Consider the following 17,861-nt stretch of genomic DNA (forward strand, 5'->3'; position numbering starts at 1 on the left):
CCCAAAACCCCATTATTCCAGTCTACCCCAGTCCAATAACGAAAAAAACATCAGATAAATCTCAGTTGAGTGACACCGTACAAAATACCTGACGAGTATTCCTCAATACTCTCAAAGTCATCAAAAACAAAAACTGAGCCGAAACTGGTTTGGCTCGGTGGATAGAGCGTCAGCCTGCGGACTGAAAGGTCCCAGGTTCGATTCCGGTCAAGGGCACGTACCTTGGTTGCGGGCACATCCCCAGTGGGAGGTGTGCAGGAGGCAGCTGATCGATGTTTCTCTCTCATCGATGTTTCTAACTCTCTATCCCTCTCCCTTCCTCTCTGTAAAAAATCAATAAAATATATAAAAAAAAAACAACAACAACAAAAAAAAAAACTGAGACGTTGTTAGAGCCAAGACAAGTCGAAGAAGACTATCAACTAAATATAATGTGGTATCTATCCTATGTGGAATCCTGGGACAGAAAAGGGACTTAAGCCCTAGACAGCATTGCTCGGTGGTTAGAGCACCAGCCCACACACTGAAAGGTCTTGGGTTCAATTCTTGGTCAAGGGCATGTACCTGGGTTGTAGGTCAGGGCGCGTGCAGGAGGCAGCCAATCAATGTGTCTCTCTCTCGTCAATGTTTCTCTTTCTCTCTTCACCCTCCCTCCCTTCCAAAATCAATGGAAAAAAATACCCTCTGGTGAGGATTAACAGAAAAAAAAAACGAGAAAAAAAAAACACAAAGAAAGGGACCTTAATGGAAAAACTAAGGAAATCTGAACAAAGCATGGACTTTTAGTTGGTAATAACATCAATATCGATGGGTCTCCTGTGACAAATGAAACATACTAATGCATGAGGTTAATAATAGGAAAACTCGGAGGGGTTTGATATGAGAATACTCTGCACTATCTTCACAACTTACCTGGAAACCTAAAATTAGAAGTTTATTATTAAAAGTAACAGAAAATGATGAAATGGCTCCTTTGGACTGTGTGGCCACTAAAGGCCTCTCCAAGGAGATGGTATCGGAGATGAATCCGAGAGATGAGAAACAGGCAGCAGGACCCAGGGCACCATGTTCCCAGCAAAGGGCTCAGGACACACAGGCCTAAGGAGAAAACAGAGGGGAAAGGGGCCAGGACGCTCAAGGGGAGAAAGGGCAGGTGGTGAACAGAATGTCACAAGGTGAACAAGCCGGCCCAGGTAGGGAGGGCACAGTGGCCTCAGACGTGAGCCTCAGGGCACTGGAAGGGCAGTGGAAGGACTCAGCAAGATGGGACAGATCTGACCCATGCTTTTTCGATCACCCTAGCTGTGATAGGAGGAGTGGGGTAGATAAAAAAGAGGGACAGTGGTCACCCCAGAGTGGTCACACTTCATGTAGCAGTCAGAGGAAGATGCCACCTGGTGAAGAGCTAGGAGTGTCTAGGGAGATGGAAGAGGAGAGGTCTCCACACTTACAGGAAAGAGAATAGGGTGCTTCCACCCTATTCTCAATAGGGGAAGGGGGTGTACTGATCAAAGCGCCCCTCCCCCCCCCCCCCCCCCCCCAGTGACAGTGACAATCCCCGACTTAGACTCTCTTGGAGAAGAAGTCTCCACAGTGGGGCTCCAGGAAGGAAGCGCATCCTTGGAGTCAGAGCCTCGCTCAGGTCTGCCACTTACTGCCTGTGAGATATTGCCAATTAGAGCCTCAGTTTCCTCATCTGCAAAATGGCAACACCACCTCTGTCAAATGGGGACTGGAGGAATTCAGTAAGAGAAAGCTCCTGGTCCAAGCACAGCCTTCAAAATACTCTTGAGTATTCTTTCTATAGAAGCCCAAGGCGGGAGGAATTGTAGAATCTAAGCTATCACCTCATTTTACAGAGAAGAAAACGGAGGCACAGAGACAGAAGGTGTCCAAGCCCCACAGGAAACTGAATAGCAAGAGACCCCCATCTCCAGCTTCCTTTCTCTGGGTTCTCCCTCCACATTCTGACCACAAGGTGGGGGGGAGGGGGGCTGGGCCACACTCCCTCTTCCACTGTCTCACAATGCCCCTTCAGGAAGGTTCTTTCCTTGCTCAAAACTCCCCCACCGATGGCCCCCATGGGCTGGATGGGGACTGTGATGAAAGATGAAGCACCCACTGACTGGGCCCACCCTGCCAACCTCTCCCAGTTATTCTCTCCCTTCCCCCGTCCACCAGGCGCAGACCACCCACATGGGCAGCCTGGTCTTCTAACAGGAGGTGCCTCCCGCCTCCTCTCTGGACCAGGCCAATCCTCCATCTGTCAGGCCAGCCCCAGCAACAGCCAGCTCCCACTACCCAGGTCACAGCCATGACTATATGAGCCCGATCTCTGCCCAAAATGACAAGCTTAAAAAAATCCTCAAAAACCTTTGTTATTTCAGACGCATTTAGGGAGCCACTTTTGTGTGGCTCTCTAGCTAGCTAGATGGGAATCTTTCTGGGTGAGTCTGTTAACAACCAACCCTCTCCCCAGCCCTTCTGGCCTCCCGGTGCCCCACAGCACCAGGCTGAGTGCTCAGAGCAGGCACTCAGCGCCTCTTCAAAGGAGTAACAACAGCGTGGCACAACCATTAAGTTTAGAGATGAGCCTTTTCATCAACCAAAGATATGAAAAATACTCCAGTAGCTCATTTTTAAAAGCACCCTAGAGGCAAAAGTGCATAACTGCTTCCCTTTTGGGGAAACCTCATAAAATCTCACACACACCAAACAAAAAGTAAACCCCTCAATTACAAGTTTGAGGAGTCTAATATACAGGTTTCTGCATTAGAAAACATCAACTGTGTTTGCTCTAATTTGCTAAATTTTGTCCTAAATGCAAATACCGGTCCCCGAATTCCAGAAAGTCCTGCATTTTCTTCCACTTCTGTGATTCCAAACGGGTCAGGTTTATTAACATAAGGAACCTAGCAGCAGCTGGAGATGGCTCGCGTCCAGAACATACTTTATTTAAATTCTGATTCCTGAAAGTCACCCTGCAGAGAGGCAGCCAACCACCCTTAGTCAAGATAAAAATTTATGGTCATGGACAATCCCCGACAGGTCGGTCTACCTGCACAGACACGCAAGGGGAAGAAAAGCAGAGAGAGATTTCTCCATAAATTAGGTTCATCCATCTGAGGTCTCACACATCTCAAAATCGGAGGCGTGTTGCAACCTCGGCTCATAGAGCCACACTTCGCTGCACCACAACAAGAAAAAGAAATTCCAATTTCCTCCTCTGATCTGGAATAGATAATACGAGATTTTTACTCACCTTTGGAGCGAGTAGAGATATCCATGCCCTCTACCACCTCCTGTTCTGTTTTGATTTCCTCCTCGGCCAAGCTGAAACAGAGCAAATTATGTTCAGGTTTAGGTAGACTGAGAACTTGCCCCATGGGGGCAGCTAGCTATTTAAAAGTCCTAACGGCAAACCCAACTTTAAGACAATCCCCCATCCTTATGGAGGGATGGGGGTAAAGAAACCCACACTTGATTGCAAACAAAGGGTAATGCCTCCTAAAGGAGTATTTTTAAGACACCAGGTTGTCCTTTCTTTAAGTCAAATTACTATCCCAGTTATCGGGCTAGTGGGGGATGCAAAAAGCATTTTTTTAGATACACAATTACAATCTGCCCCCATGGGCCAATGAGAACCCAGCCTTGGAGTAAACAAGTTTCTCACTATTAACACCGGATTCAGGTAGGAGGTAGTTTGCAGGGTATGCAGAGTTCTGATGTCTGAATTCTGTAAGGCAAACAGCGTTTCTCAGACCACCCTGCTACATCTTACAATTTCAAGAAGAGGCAGGAACAGGGAAAAAGGTACAGAATTGCAAAGTAGAAAATTTGCCCAGACTAGAAGCAAAAAGCCTTGTCTCAAAACATTCAAGCCACCAACATTTATCCCAGGAACTAGGATCAGGGTCTCCACACTCCCCACCCCCACCCCCACCCCCAGGGATGTTTCCTCTGGGTAGCAGGCATGGCTTAGACTAGAAAGCAATGGCACTCTTTTGAGCTGTGACTAATTATTCCCCACCACTAAAGTGGAATGAGGAAGGATTCTTTGAAAGAGAGGCTGAGAGTTGGGGGTTGGGGAGAGAAGCGTGAAAGCAGGCCCCCTTTGCTGGGAAGGTTCACCAGAATCTTCTCTCCCTTTCTCTTCTGGAACTACCCCCTGAGTAGAGTATAAACCATTTCATATCTTCACACACACACACACACACACACACACACACACACACACACACCTAAATCAACCCAGTGAAGGTCGGCTTAAATAGGTGCAAATTGTGAGGTATGACGAACTTCACCACCATCCTCAGGCTGACAGTGAAGTGATAAGAATCTTAACAGTCCTGGCCAGTGTGGGTCAGTGGTTAGTGTCGGTCCCAGCACCAAAGGGTCTCAGGTTCCCAGTCAAGAGCACATATCTAGGTTGCAGGTTCTATCTGGAGTGTGTGTGGGAGGCAACCAATCAATGTGTCTCTCTCACATCAATGTTTCTCTCCCTCTCTCTCTCTCTCTCTCTCTCTCTCTCTCTCTCTCTTTACCCCATTTCCCCTCTCTCCCCCTACCCCAACCCTTCCACTCTATCTAAAAACCAATGGGAAAAAAATATCCTCAGGTGAAACTTAACAACAATAAAAGTATCTTAACATTTACTCTAATGCAATTCCACCAGACTGTGGTTCAACAAGAAATGGGTGTGTTCCCAATTGCTATGGCTAGAATTTTCCATTTGGAAGACTCAAAGCCAGGACAGAAGGGAGGCTGGGTAGGAGAGGTAGGATCAGAGTGTCCCTTCTGTATTCAGTAGTCTGGGACTGTCTGGGACCAAAGAGTCCAAGAAGGCGTGTCACATGGAGGTATGTTTAGGGGAGTTCCACATTTGTTGGGGGAAGAGAGTTCATCAAAATGGGAACCAGATAGAAAGAAAGAAATGATAGCTTAGAATTAAATTATAAGAACTTGGAGGCCTCCAACTTCACTAGTCCCAGCACTGAGAAGAAAGGTAGTTTGGTTTTAAATCAGCATATTAACACCTTTCGCTCTCTGATATTGAACCCCGTTAACAATTTCATTTGCACTGCATCTGTAGAGAAAGGCTGTGACACAAATCACCAGAAACAACTGACAGATTGTCACAAATGGTTTTCATCAGAAGAAAGCAGTCTTTTAAATTTAAACACATCGCTAACATGCAATAATACAATGGTGATGGTGGAAGGTGATTTTAGCACTAATACTTTCTACTCCAACTTAAGAGGCACACATTCTCAACTCAGAAACACACCCTGCCTGCCACACACACAGGTTGTCCAAATAGATACTATACTGGTGATGGTTTCTTGCTTGGGGTGACTGGAAATAAATTTTAACAAAAAGCCCCATGCAGCCTTCAGAGCTGGATAGATGGTCCACTTCAAAGGAACAAATAGCCACCTTGATCTTTCTACCTACTGGAATTGTTTCTCCCTCTAGCATGAAGTATGTGAAATCTTAAACTTCTTGAAACCAATCCCATATTTGGAGTGACGGAGAAAAATGCTAATCTGGGATCCAACCAAACTGTCTGGTCGTGAAAGAAACAATTTATGCATCACAGAGCCCCCAAAACCCACTCGAAGGATTTCTGCAGAGATGAAAACATTCAAAGGTATATGGATCATGGAGGAGGGCTGTATTCAAGAGAACAATGATTTGGCTTGTAACAGCCTAGAGGAGTTGAATACTTTCAGCAGAAATGCTGTTGTGAGGCTAAGAAAATGCAAACTAGTGATGTAGGGGCTATTTGCCGCTGAGTTTAAGATAATTCTGAAGCAGAAAAGAGGGGGGGAGGTTAAGCTGTTTTATCTTTCCAAGTATTGCAAGTGGGCCACCATAATCACCTAACTTTAGCAATAGCACCACCAGCTTTAGCAAGGATTTCGAGCACAATAATTTCAGAAAACCATCTTATCCACAGATCAGCAAGCCATCATTCCAAAGGGAACCCGTACATGCACATGTGTGTGCACACAACATATACAATAATTTGTGTTTGTGTAAAGGAAATTGCAGTGTCTATGCATTAAAGGGGGGAGGGGGAGGGGAGGAGAATCATTTACCAAAGCAAAGACCAGAATGCACAATTAGTCATTTTGCATAGCCACATCTAAAGGGACTTCCTTTTTCTACACCACTGAACTCAGGTTTGGTGTGTGTGTGTTTTTCTCTTGGCTTCGTTTTAAATATTAGTATGTTATTAGGGGAAAAACTATTTATACTACATCAAAAGTGTTGGTGAGAAAAACTATTTATACTACATCAAAAGTGTCTGAATGCTCCACAGATCTTGGTCAATTTAGGTTAAGAACTGTTCAGTCATTTGGATTAAAACACACACACACAGTCAAATAACAGTAATTGTTAAAAAGACAAGGTGGATGCATCTGCAGAATCAACTCTTGTCATTCACACATTATAGTCTTAGGAAATATCCAGCATCTTTTCTTCCCTATCTGTTAGCTTCCAGCAACCCGGATTACCTAGGTCAAAAAACAATGGAGTAACAAGCACTTATTTCAAACTGACGTTACTTTTTTTTTTTCTTTTAAAGTCTGCAGGGGAGGTTGGGGGATACCCACATGAGGAAAGGGTAATATTAGCTGAAAATCAAACAACAGTCTCTCCCCCCAACAGGAAAATTCACCACCAACTAGTTGTATACAAATGTTACCACCACCACTTCTTACACTCACATTTACCCTAAGTCACTTGCCTCTGGATTTTACAAACTGATACATTTCAGACAATTCAAGAAATAACAGTGCCTGCAAATATAACCAAGGGCATGCCGGCCAGTCCCAGAAAGAATAAAAGATTTCTCTCCCAATGCCTGAGCAAGAAAACCTGTGCTTCCCTCTTAACCTGCATGCACTTTTAAAAAAGAGCAATTAAAAGTTGCAGATGAACTGCTGCACCTCCAGGATGCTATAAGCCTTCTGATTATTAATTCTGAGGATTCAAGGCTGGTCCGTAATTCCCAGGAATCCCATCCCCTGAGCACTTCCAAAAAAGGGGGGTGGGGGGGGAAGAGAATATATATATATATATATAGTTTTAACAGAAAAATGCCTGGATACACAATGCCCAGATCTTTCTTTCCCCCAAGTGCCCCTACTATTTGACTTTTAACCAAGAATATCTAAACCCATCTAGAATATACAACCAGCATGCATGAGACTCTGGCTCTACAGCCGAGGATCACCCCGCAGCAATTCAAAGATCATGCATCATTCCCAAGGACTTTTCCTTCAGCTTCTTTACTTTCATTCAAAACCCCAAACTGGTCCAGGCTGTAAGAAATAGTTAATCCCCAAGACACAACACCTTCCTCTTCTAGATCACAAAATAGCCAACATCGAATTTTAAAAACCATGCTTCCCTAAATCTGCAATTCATTTTGTTTTAATGGGGGTGAGGGGAGGGTGGTTAGCAGAGCAGCTTTATATAAGCACTCACCTAAAACGGGCAGAGTCATCGGTAGCTAAGCTATTTATGCAGGATTCTTAAAATGGCGTCTGGCAACACTGCCTCCCTCATTCCTGGGTTGAAGCTAAAATGGTAGCAGTTTGTTCAATAGCTGCAGCTCGTGTTTAAGCAGCCCTGCTACTTTCCAAGCCACCCTCCTAAAGATCAGAACCAGGCAGCGCTCAACCAGAGGACACCAACAACCCAACGTGTAGAAGCTTTAAAAAAAAAAACCTGCAATGACAGGGGGAGTTTGTGAAGTCACAGGTTCCTAAGGAAAAGCCTTCCCTTTCGGATCCTGAGCCTGCACCAGGAGGCTCTGAGAAGAGGCCCCCTCTGCCCTCGAATTAGGCGGTTGAAGATTAGGAAATAGGCAGCCGTGTGGCAGAAGCTGCGGACAGACAGGTGTCTGTGCAACACACACACACACACACACACACACACACACACACAAATGTTACAAGGGAGCAGCAGGCTGGGGAGGGGAAGGAAGGAAGTCCGTTTCCCCTTCTTGGTATATTAAAAGCCAGCGTTGCTTCCATATCCAGAAGGAGCTCGGTAAAATTAAAGGGCTCCCAGGACAGCGGGCATTGAAAAGCCAAGCTAAAGGGCAGCACCCCCGTCTTGAGGCCGAGGTAAAATCAAAAGGCTGTGTATGAGCTTGAAAACGGCCACCCAACACCCAGGCGGTCCTACGACAGCATCAAGGAAAGACAATCGGAGTCTGCAGGGACACAACAGTAAAATATTCACTCGGCCAATGCACAGGATACTCACAAATTAGATTTTGGTCCACCCCCAACAGAGCCCTGAAAATGAACCACTGGTTTTGCAAAACCCGCTTTCAGAGGCCAAACTAACAGCCTCATAGTGGATAATGTAATTTACTGTTACAGGTCTGAGCATTGGCCTCAGCACTGTGGTGCTGGGAGTGGAGAGTTTCAAGGTGACTGCTTTTTCACTCCAGGGGAGACAGGAGGGCATGGTGCCCAAGGCTGTGCCAGGGCTGGGACTGCTGGTTGGCTCCTCGCCGGCCGGCCGATAGGTGGGTAATCTTGATGAGGAGGGACAGCCCAGCAGCCCGGCTAGCTGCAGGGCTGAAATGGCTCCCACCGGCTTGTTTATCTGAAAGGAGATTGGGGAGGGGGAAGGGCAGCCAGGGCAGCCACAGCCTAGGCAACCTGAAAAGCCAAGGGTGAATCCTTGTTTGTGCATTTCAGGGCAGCACCAGGGCTTGTGAACACATTCCCTTACTAAATCTCTGCTGTGCGGTGGCAAAGGCACTTTCTGAGTGTCTTTCTTTTCAGGGTCAACCAGAGGCAAAGCCAGATCTAGGGCTTCTCAGCTGACAAATGTTTGTTGCCTCTGCTACAAGAGAGAGAAGGGAAAAGGCAAAAGAAACAAAGAGATCACACATTTGAAGTGGTTGGACTCCAAAAACCTACCTCTGCCTTCAGGGTTTTCTGGGTTACTGTCACCCTGGCTTTTTACAGATTGACTCCTTCCCTCCTCTCCTATTTAAGACCTGAAGCCTTTCGCCACTGTCCTCCCAGGGAAAGAAAAGGGGTTACAAGAAAGAAAGAAGGAGGGGGGGCTATTGTTTTCATCCCTAATTTATAATCCAAGATGCCCCATTGTTTCTTTCTTTCTGACTCAAATCTTTGAGCTAGTAATTACAAAAGTAACTGGATGGGGCTCCAACAGGCTAACCATGTTCATGCCTGGCAATTAGAAAAACTATGTAGAAAGTTTACTGAGTGATTATATATAATTAATTCCTAGTTACAGAGGGAACACTGACCATTTTCTGGAGCTAATAAAAGCAGTTGCTCCCCCTCCCCCACGTGAATGCCACTTAATTTCCCAAAGCAGAAAGTGAATCCATCCTGGAGGGTCTTGAAGGGGAAGAAGAGGGAGGGGGAGGGAAGAATCAAAAGCTCCAGTGTGTCTGTGTTCGTGCCTTGCAGCTGTGCATCCTCTTTGGGGACTGAGGAGGCCGAAGGAAAAAGGAAAACAGCCCAATGTTCTGTCCCTCCCTCTGCAATTTTCAAACGTGGCAGAGAGAACATTCTACCTTGATGTGAAAAAGAAAGGGGGAGGGGGGAGAAATGCCTTAGGAATGGAATGCAGGAGACTCTTCCGCTTGGTGGATCTGTTTTTCCTAAAAGGAACGAAGATGGTAGAAATTTCCAGAAGGCCCAGTCTCAATTCGGCCACTGCAATTGTCAATCTGTAACCTTTCCTCCCAGTCTATTGGTTCAAAAGCTGGAGAGAGGAGCCCCATTGGGCTGCTCTGTGAGCTAGCACTGCTGTGCCTACCTAATCCTGCTGCAATGCAGACATTTTTACCCCCTAACTGAAACTGGAAAATAATGCTACTTTGAAAGCAACCGACTTGTTACAGACTCATGCTTAGTGGTGGCCCCAGTACCCAGGAAAAGTGGCGAGTTTGGTCCAGGCTGGGAACTTGCTGGGGCTGGCTGCACTTTGAAAACAGATCTTGGCTTTGCAAACCTGTGTGAGCCATTTTTAATGTGAGCTTTTAGAGGACAAATACCTTGCCCTTAGGTTTCCTTCCAGCCCAACAAATACACCATTATGCAAACACTGAAGGCACCAAAGCAGGAGTCTTGTGATTAGATATTGCTTGTAGGGAGGCCACAAGAACCTCAGTATATAATTTCCATTTACAGTCAGGAGATAAGAACAAAGAAAATAGCTAAATGTCTGAACTTACTTGTGTGGGGCAGTACAACTGTTCGGTTTTAAGTATAGATATAAAACATCATTAACTCTTGACATTTTACTCTAAGAAGCTGGCCTTCCACAGACTTTTCTTAACTTAGAATTTGGTACATTTCTCACCATTAAATGAGCCTTTTTTCCAATTGGTGCTAAAAGCTGGACACTAATTTAAAAGGAAAAAAGATTATTGACTCCATCAGGTTGGCATAACACTGCAATTGAATATATTTCCAGCATTTACAGCTATGCTGGATTGGTCTCCAGGCTGGAAATTAATGCATTGAACTTCTAGGGAAATTCTGAAGCTAACGTGAAACAAGAGTCCACTTTTTTCACTCTGAAGTTCTAACTTAAGAGATCAGGAGAAATGTAAAAAGTAAGAAATAATTCATAAGTAAAGGTAAGCATGCATACAGATGTGTGTGGGTCAGGCTTGGGAAAGGACAAATCTGTTCTGCAGTGAGTCCTTAATCAAATCAAGTTTGCTGGTGGGTGGGATTTTGCACTCCCTGTTAGTATCTTAAAACCTGAGTACTGACACCACTATCCCCACACACACCACCCACACACACACCACCACCAGCTCCTGCCCCACCACTTGCTTAAGGCTCTGTGACTCTTAAGAACAAGCACTTTCTTATATTTCACAAGCTGATCACCTACCCAGACTTCTATCTAATATCCAAACAAACCCAATTAAAGGTCTCCAGGCAAGTCACAATGAACTGCACATGTCTCCCCTGTCTGAGGGTTAACAGGAAGTATAATCTTCCATCCTAGCTGCAGGTTCTCAGGAAAAACAGTGGATTCAAACAGTCACCTAAAATCAAGACACATTAAAAAGCCCTTGTTTGGTTCCTGCTAATAAAAAGCCCTCCAACTGCTATAGCCAAGACCCCCTGCTATAAACAGACCCCAAATGTTCGCCAAACTCTTTATACATGGTCACAGAGGAAATGGATCGCTTTACTTACCCAACATGTTCAAGCAACCGTCTCATTTTTCCACAGTTAAGAAGAGAGAACAGGCTGGCAGATTTGGGACTTGATCAAAAAGGAAATTTTTTTAAACAGTTACATGGGATTATTAAAAACACACACAACAACAACAACACAACCCAACAACTGAATAGGGAATGCTGTCATGAGCCACAGACGTGATTTTATTTCCTCTGCACTATCACAGGAGAACAGAAGATGATACAATGAGGGGGGGAAAGGAAAGGAAAAAGAAAAGGATAAAAGATACATTAGTTCATTGAACATCATGCACGAATAGAGAGCTAAAGGATCCAAAAAAGAGTCCTCACAGATTTATTGCAGGATGTTGTCCAACATCTCCCCCACCCCCACCCCCACCCTCACCCCCACTCCCCATCCCTACTCCAAAAACTTCCTCCAAAGCCTAGAAAACACTTTCAGAAACATTTGCTGGCTGCAGGCTGGCTTGCAGAAGACCAAAACACTCTGTTATCAACAGAAGTCAGGAAAAAAGGGTGAACAATGTAGTTTCAAGTGAAGAAACCCTGTAGGGAGAGAAAAGACCATGTAGAGACACCACCACCCACCTAGGCCCCAGGGGCTAGGAGCTCTCCTTAGCCCTGCTCTGCTGAGGGCTTGGTTCTGTTTAAAAACACACGTCCTCTCTGGTCAAAACTTAGTCCAGCTTTCCCAGAACCTCTTTGGAGAGGAAAACTTGCCTGCTTTGCTGTCTGCCATGAGCTCTCCTTAGAGAGGAGCCTGCTTGCTCACCTTCCATTTTCTTCCCCCAGCAGGCATGTGACACAAGAGAAGACAATAGTGCAGGGGGGAAACTGCTCAGAGAGAAAGAGAGAGAGAAAGAGGAGAAAAAAAAAAAAAAAAAGCTTCTTTTTTGGCATACCAGGATCTAGCTTCAAACTATTTCAGAAACACCATGTCCTGGTGGAAGAAAAGGTGTGCCAGGCCCTTGCCAGTTTGCAAAATCGAGCTATGGCTAATGGCTACTTAGCCATGTGACCCAAGAAAGCAAAAAAATTCTCTCTAAACAGTTCCAAGTTAACCTAAGTGCTGTGGGGGTGAGTGTGGCACGGCCAGCCACAGAGAAATCACACTGCTCGCCCACAATTCGGATGTCTCAGAGGGAGGGGGAGAAAAGATGGTTAAAAAGTCGAGCTTACCTCTGTGGATGCATTGTTAACACTGTGTAATGTCAATACTTATAAAACATGGAGGACAGGCTCCTAGTTCTCACAGAAAAAGGGTTTGGCACTTCGGCTTGATGATCTGGCCGCCTAATAAGAGCTCATCCCCGATTGGCTGGCCCAGCAAATCGGAGTGTAAGGCGGCCCGGGATTGGCTGAAACACTTCCTGAGCGATTATCTTTGTGAGGCTCTGGTGAGCAAGAGCCATCCTGTGCATAGAAAAAGACAGGCTAAGCTAGGCCTTTTGCAGCAAGAAAAACTTGGGAAAGGGGCCCCCAGACGCACTTCTCCCACACCCTGGTTAGATTTCCCAGCACGGGCAAACCAGTGCAGCCAGCCTGACCTGCTCCAGCAAAGCCTGAGGCCCAGATGCCACTGGGAAGAGAGTTTTTGGAGTGAGCTGACAGGGCTCACCCTCACTTGCCCCCCACAGAAGTGGCTCTCTGCTAGGAGGAAGGCTGGCCCTTTTCTAGAACAATCCAGCAGAATGGTTCACGGGGGGGGGGGGGGGGGAGGAGAGGGGAGCTGAGGAGTAGGGAGCCCCAGGAAATGGGCCAAGGGGGCAGGAGAAAGGGGGTGGAGGCAGGCCTCTGTGGAGCTGGGGGGCAGACAGACAGGACAGGGAAACCCCAAGAAATCGCTAAAGAGCAGCCCTGGCTTCTCAGAGCACAGAGGCTTGGGCTGCAGAGGGGAGGAGGGGAGCAGAGTGGTCAAGTTTGCATAGTCATTGTCAAAATGCCTCCTGGAAAAGCAGGCCAGAGAGCCATCCTCGCGGCACAGACTCTGTCCTCTCAGCCCCCTCAGCCAGGACGCAAAGGAAAAACCAAAATGGGTTCCTGCCTCCCTGCCAGGATGCCAAGGGGCGGCCCCCCTCTCCGTCCTTACCCTAAGAAAAGCCAAAGGCGCTCCTAGCAGGCCACATGCCTAGATCTACAAACTTCCCTTCCCCTCCCGGCCCCCTCCCCCACCGCCGAGGCCTGCTAAACCTGTCAGTTAAACAAAAATCTGACTTCCGTATTAGCCTGCGATGCCTTCAGCTTCCTGCCTATTAACCCTCTCTCGGACTCTGGGCCTGGCTGGGAAGGACTAGGCCCCGAGTGCGCAGAAAAGGCCTGTGGAAAAATACCAGCTGCAGCTCCCCCGGCAGATGCAGAAAGAGAGAGAGAGTGAGCCGCTGTCTCTCGCCTTTGCTTCCCAAGGAGGCGTGTACCTTCTGAATCCAGGGCACAGGCAGTGCCTCTCGGTCTGAGAAGCCATTTAAATCCAGAGGGAGAAAGAAAGATGTCAAACTCGGGGAGGGAACAAGAACCCCCATTATTAGTCAGGCATACACCCACTGCTTAGCCCTTCCTGTCACAATCACCCCTGTATGTATGTACTTGGGGAGCTGGGCCCTCGGTGGGCAGACAAATCCCATGGGTTTTATAAGGATTCTTGCTGAAATTTATTTCCACAGAGGACGGCTTCTTTTCGTCCCCGAAGGCAGATGGAACAGCTATTTCACACACAGCTCTATACTTGCCAGCTCCCCCCCGCCACTCTGGCACTGCTCCCTAGTAAAATATTAACTAGTTTTTTTCAGAGCTGCTTATAATTCCACCCATTTCAATAGTATTAGGTGGTCTTTGCCTGTTTGCTCCCCAAAGCTGTCTTTGTAGTCGGTCTGCACCCTGAGCAGAAAAAGGCAAACCCAAAAGGATCTGGAAATGTCCATGCTTGCTTTCCTTCTTCTTCCAGACAAGGCGCTTAATTAACAAGATTTACTTTAAAACTGCAAGTGGGACATCAGACGCTAAATAAACACCCTTCTTTAGAGGCTGGAGAAAGCTTCCAGAGGTGAGGCAGCCATATTCCAGGAGGTAAAACTATGGCCCAATCAAGTATCCCGACTCTTCTAAAATTTGCTGTCCCACACCATTCGTTCCCACAAAGAAAACAGAGCTGATGGCTTGCTCTCCCTCCCCTCCACCACCCCCCCACACACAGGGACAACAAATGCCCACCAAGTGTACATCAATTCCTCCTGGTGGGGAACCTTCTACTAAGCAGCAACAAGCCAGGAATCCACACACACAGTACTGCGGGGACAGGGTAGTATGAAAAGGGAGGGGATTTTGTTGCTGCTGTTGTTGTATTTTAGGCTAAAGAGGCCAAGATGCAGGGAGGGCCAGCACTCAGGGCAGCAGGCCTGGGCCTCACCAGAAGGGAGGGGCCTCCTCTTCCTGGGGTGGGAAGCTCGCTCAGTCTGTACCGGGAGACCAAATGGGGGACAAGAGTCGTAGGCCAGAGCTAATCAGACTGTGTTTCCTCCACCACCATTCCATGGGGAATACTGTTTGTCTCTGCGGTGCTACTTTTTTGTGTGTGGCGGGGGGAGGGGGGAATATGACTGTGAGTTTCAGATGAATCTTGCATGCAGCTAACTTCACGACCCGATGAGGAAATGAAATATGCCACTGGTGCGGCGTGGTGGATTTTAACCAGGGATTAAAGCTTGTTGCATAAGCAGCTACAGCATCCTCCCCTCCCTCCCCTCCTCTCTCTGATCACTTGATCACTTGAAATGTTTTCTGGGGCAAAGAGCAGGAAGCTGCAGGCTTATTCTGGCAGCTCTGCTCTGTTTGAGGAATGCTGTTGGCATTCAGGTAGATCTGAGGTTATCTGGAAAACAGCATTTGGGCTGGGGACAGTGACAAAGGTATAGTGGCAGATGGAATCCTGGGCAAGTGGCGGATCAAAAAGGAAGCCCAGGGCAGGCCCACTAAGGCCCCTCCTGGGCTTGATGGAATGTGGCTGATAAGAGGCCCTCCCAGTGCTGCTGGTCTGTGTCTAGAGATCATTCCGAGGCCCTCCTCAAACCCTCCCTGCACAGAGGGGTCGTGGCTGGCCCTGGGCTAAATCAGCACTTTACACAGACTGGCTCCAGGAGGCAGGGAGCCTGGTTACAGACGTGGAAATGAGCCCAAAGCCGTGAAGTGAGCTGCCCAAGGTCACACAGCTGGCAAGGGTGAGAAACCAGACTTCCAACCTGGTTAGGACTCAACATCGCTAAACCCGTACCTTCACTTGCCTCTACAGCAAGAAAAGAGAAGCATGATCAGTGTTTTCTTTAAGAGGTCAGCTCCTTGAACAATGAGTTTTAAGTCCTGAATGATGGATGCAGTTGGGAGAGTTTTAGGTCAGACTCACCAAACGCCCAGAGAAACCTCCTTTCTCCCTACAAACCTTCAGCAAGATTTCAAGGGAGTCGCTTTGCCATCTCTAAAATCAGGCTTTTATATTCCTTGAAATCAGTGATTCTCAACCAGGGGTGGTTTTGTCCACCCCACCCTGTCCCCCAGGATATGTAACAATGTCAATAGATTTGGGGGTTATCACTATTGGCATCTAGTAGGGATGCTGCTAAACATCCTACAGTGCACAGAACAGCCCCCCAGCACGGAATTCTGTGGTCCAACCGTCCCATTGTGCCAAGGTAGGGAATCCTTGGCTTAAAGTAAAGGGAAGAAAAAATGCAACCATTGTGCCTCTGGATAGAAAAGCCAGCACAGGCCTAAACAAGCAGGTTCCGTGGTGATATTAATAAGCAATGAGCTAATAGAAATAGATTAAGCCTGTCTCTCTCCATATTCCCAGGGGACGGAGAGAATCGGGGGACAGAATCAGGCAGAAGGAAGCCAGGCAGAGCCTCGGTGATAAAGCTGGTCTCCCAGGAGAGGAAGGGCTGGCCCCAGCTCCCTTCCCCAGGCACCCTAACTAGCGGAGGCCTGGCCTCCCCGAAATGGCTCTCCACTCGGCTGGCCCGCAGCCAGGCCAGCAGCAGGAGGAGCGGCCTGGGCAAGCTGCAGCCCGAGATAGCCTGTCCGGCTGCCTATGAAAATAAGCACACTTGGAGTTATCTGCCTCCAGCTCGCAGCAGGCCCCTCAGTCCGTTATGGGAAACGTGGGGATTGAGGCAAGGAAATGGTTTAAATATCTTGTTTTGTTTTGTTCCTTTCAGCCCATTGGGACTGAGGCCAACGTCAGGCATGGTGACAGAGGGCTCACCTTCAGAATAAGGAGTCATGTTACAGCCACAAAGAGGCAGTTAGGACTCCCTACCTTGGAGAAGTGTCCCCTGGAAGGTCTTTTTTTTTTTTTTTTTTTTACTTCTTTCTAGGAGGGACTGGCAGGATTAGGCAAATGGAGGGAGAAGGGAAGGGCATGGGGGGATGGTACATCAACCAAAGACAGATGGCCACAGTGTGTGGGGAGAGATGTAAGGGATGCAGGAACAAAATTAAAATCAAAAGAAAGATGATCCGGACGTCCACTTCCCTGCAGTTACTATGGAGAGAAGAGCACATATTTATTTGCGCTGTTAGCTTCTATCTCCCACTAGACCAGTGGCAATGTCTGGAGACGTTGCCACATCTGGAGGAAGGGTGGCTACTGTATCCAGAGTGTGGAGACCAGGGATGCTGCTAAACAACTGCGGAGCACAGGATGCCGCCCCACCCCCCACCCACAACAAAGAGCTAGTCAGCCCCAATGTCACTACTGCCTGTTAGTTCAGATCCCCTCCCCGGGGAGGGGGAGGGGGAGGAAGAGCGGGTGTCGATTCAATCATTTGATCAGACCTAACACGGCCCAGGTGAGAAAACACTGAACTAGGCTGAGAGTTCGAGGCAAAGACCTTGTCTGAACTCTGCACCATTGTGCTCTCGGCGCCTAACATTATGCTCCACATGTATCAGAGCTCCACAAACACCATCCCCCACTGCAGGCAGCCGTCTCCGGCCTGAGCCTCCTGCTTCTGCCCTTGTAAATGCGTATGCGCACGCACACTGCACACAGACACAGAGGCAGCCAGTGATCCTTTTAGAACAAGTCCGATCTTGTCCCTCCTCTTCACAGAGTCCACCGTCACTCAGATTAAAAGCCCAAATGCTAAAGATGGTCCTTGGCCCTCCCTTCAGGAGCAGTGTCCTCCCTGATCTCCGACTTCATTCCTCTTCTTCCCTGCTCCTGGGTTCACTCCCCACAGCCACTCTGATCATCCATCTGTTCCTTCCACCACCTAACACAGCCTCATTCCCTCCCTCCCCCAGGCCTTTGTACTTGATCTTGCACTCGGCCCCTCCTCTCAGCGGATCTCCCCTCTTCCCCAAGCCACCTAACAGAAAGCCATTTCCCTCCTCTATCCTCACGTGTACGCATCTTCCTTCCTGCCTTCTTACCTGCTTCAGAAAGGATTCCCCAGCCCAACCCAGCATCGCTGTCCCTGCTCCCCCTATCAGATGCCTTCCTACCTGAGCCCTGGCTCCACAATTCGCCTCCTTTCTCTTACACCATTAACCTTTTTCCTTTCTCCCCACATCAAGCGGCAGAACTGTGCAGTGGTTGAGTGTGTGGCTGATGGCATCAGACTGTCTGGGTGTGAATCCA

The 17,861-nt window shown here is 47.6% G+C and overlaps 1 protein-coding gene across 9 annotated transcripts in view; it reads right to left on the minus strand.

Moving 5' to 3' along the window:
* The window catches only part of ZMYND8 (zinc finger MYND-type containing 8), a 111,303-nt gene extending 98,820 nt beyond the window's left edge, over window positions 1-12,483 (minus strand). For 2 of the 9 annotated variants that reach the window (XM_080686421.1, XM_080686415.1), the window contains exons 1-2: window positions 12,410-12,483; window positions 3,263-3,333 (exon numbers count right to left, since the gene is read on the minus strand). In XM_080686421.1, the coding sequence (XP_080542547.1) occupies window positions 3,263-3,333; window positions 12,410-12,423 (85 nt within the window). In that variant the 5' untranslated portion in view covers window positions 12,424-12,483. Of the gene's footprint in view, window positions 1-3,262; window positions 3,334-7,497; window positions 7,891-11,225; window positions 11,397-12,409 lie in introns of those variants that run through there. The other 7 variants (XM_080686412.1, XM_080686419.1, XM_080686420.1 and 4 more) reach the window with 4 other exon arrangements.
* Window positions 12,484-17,861: the final 5,378 nt, after the last annotated feature.

The sequence above is a fragment of the Plecotus auritus genome, assembly GCF_963455305.1.
Source record: "Plecotus auritus genome assembly, chromosome: 8".
Classification (NCBI taxonomy): Eukaryota; Metazoa; Chordata; class Mammalia; order Chiroptera; family Vespertilionidae; genus Plecotus; species Plecotus auritus.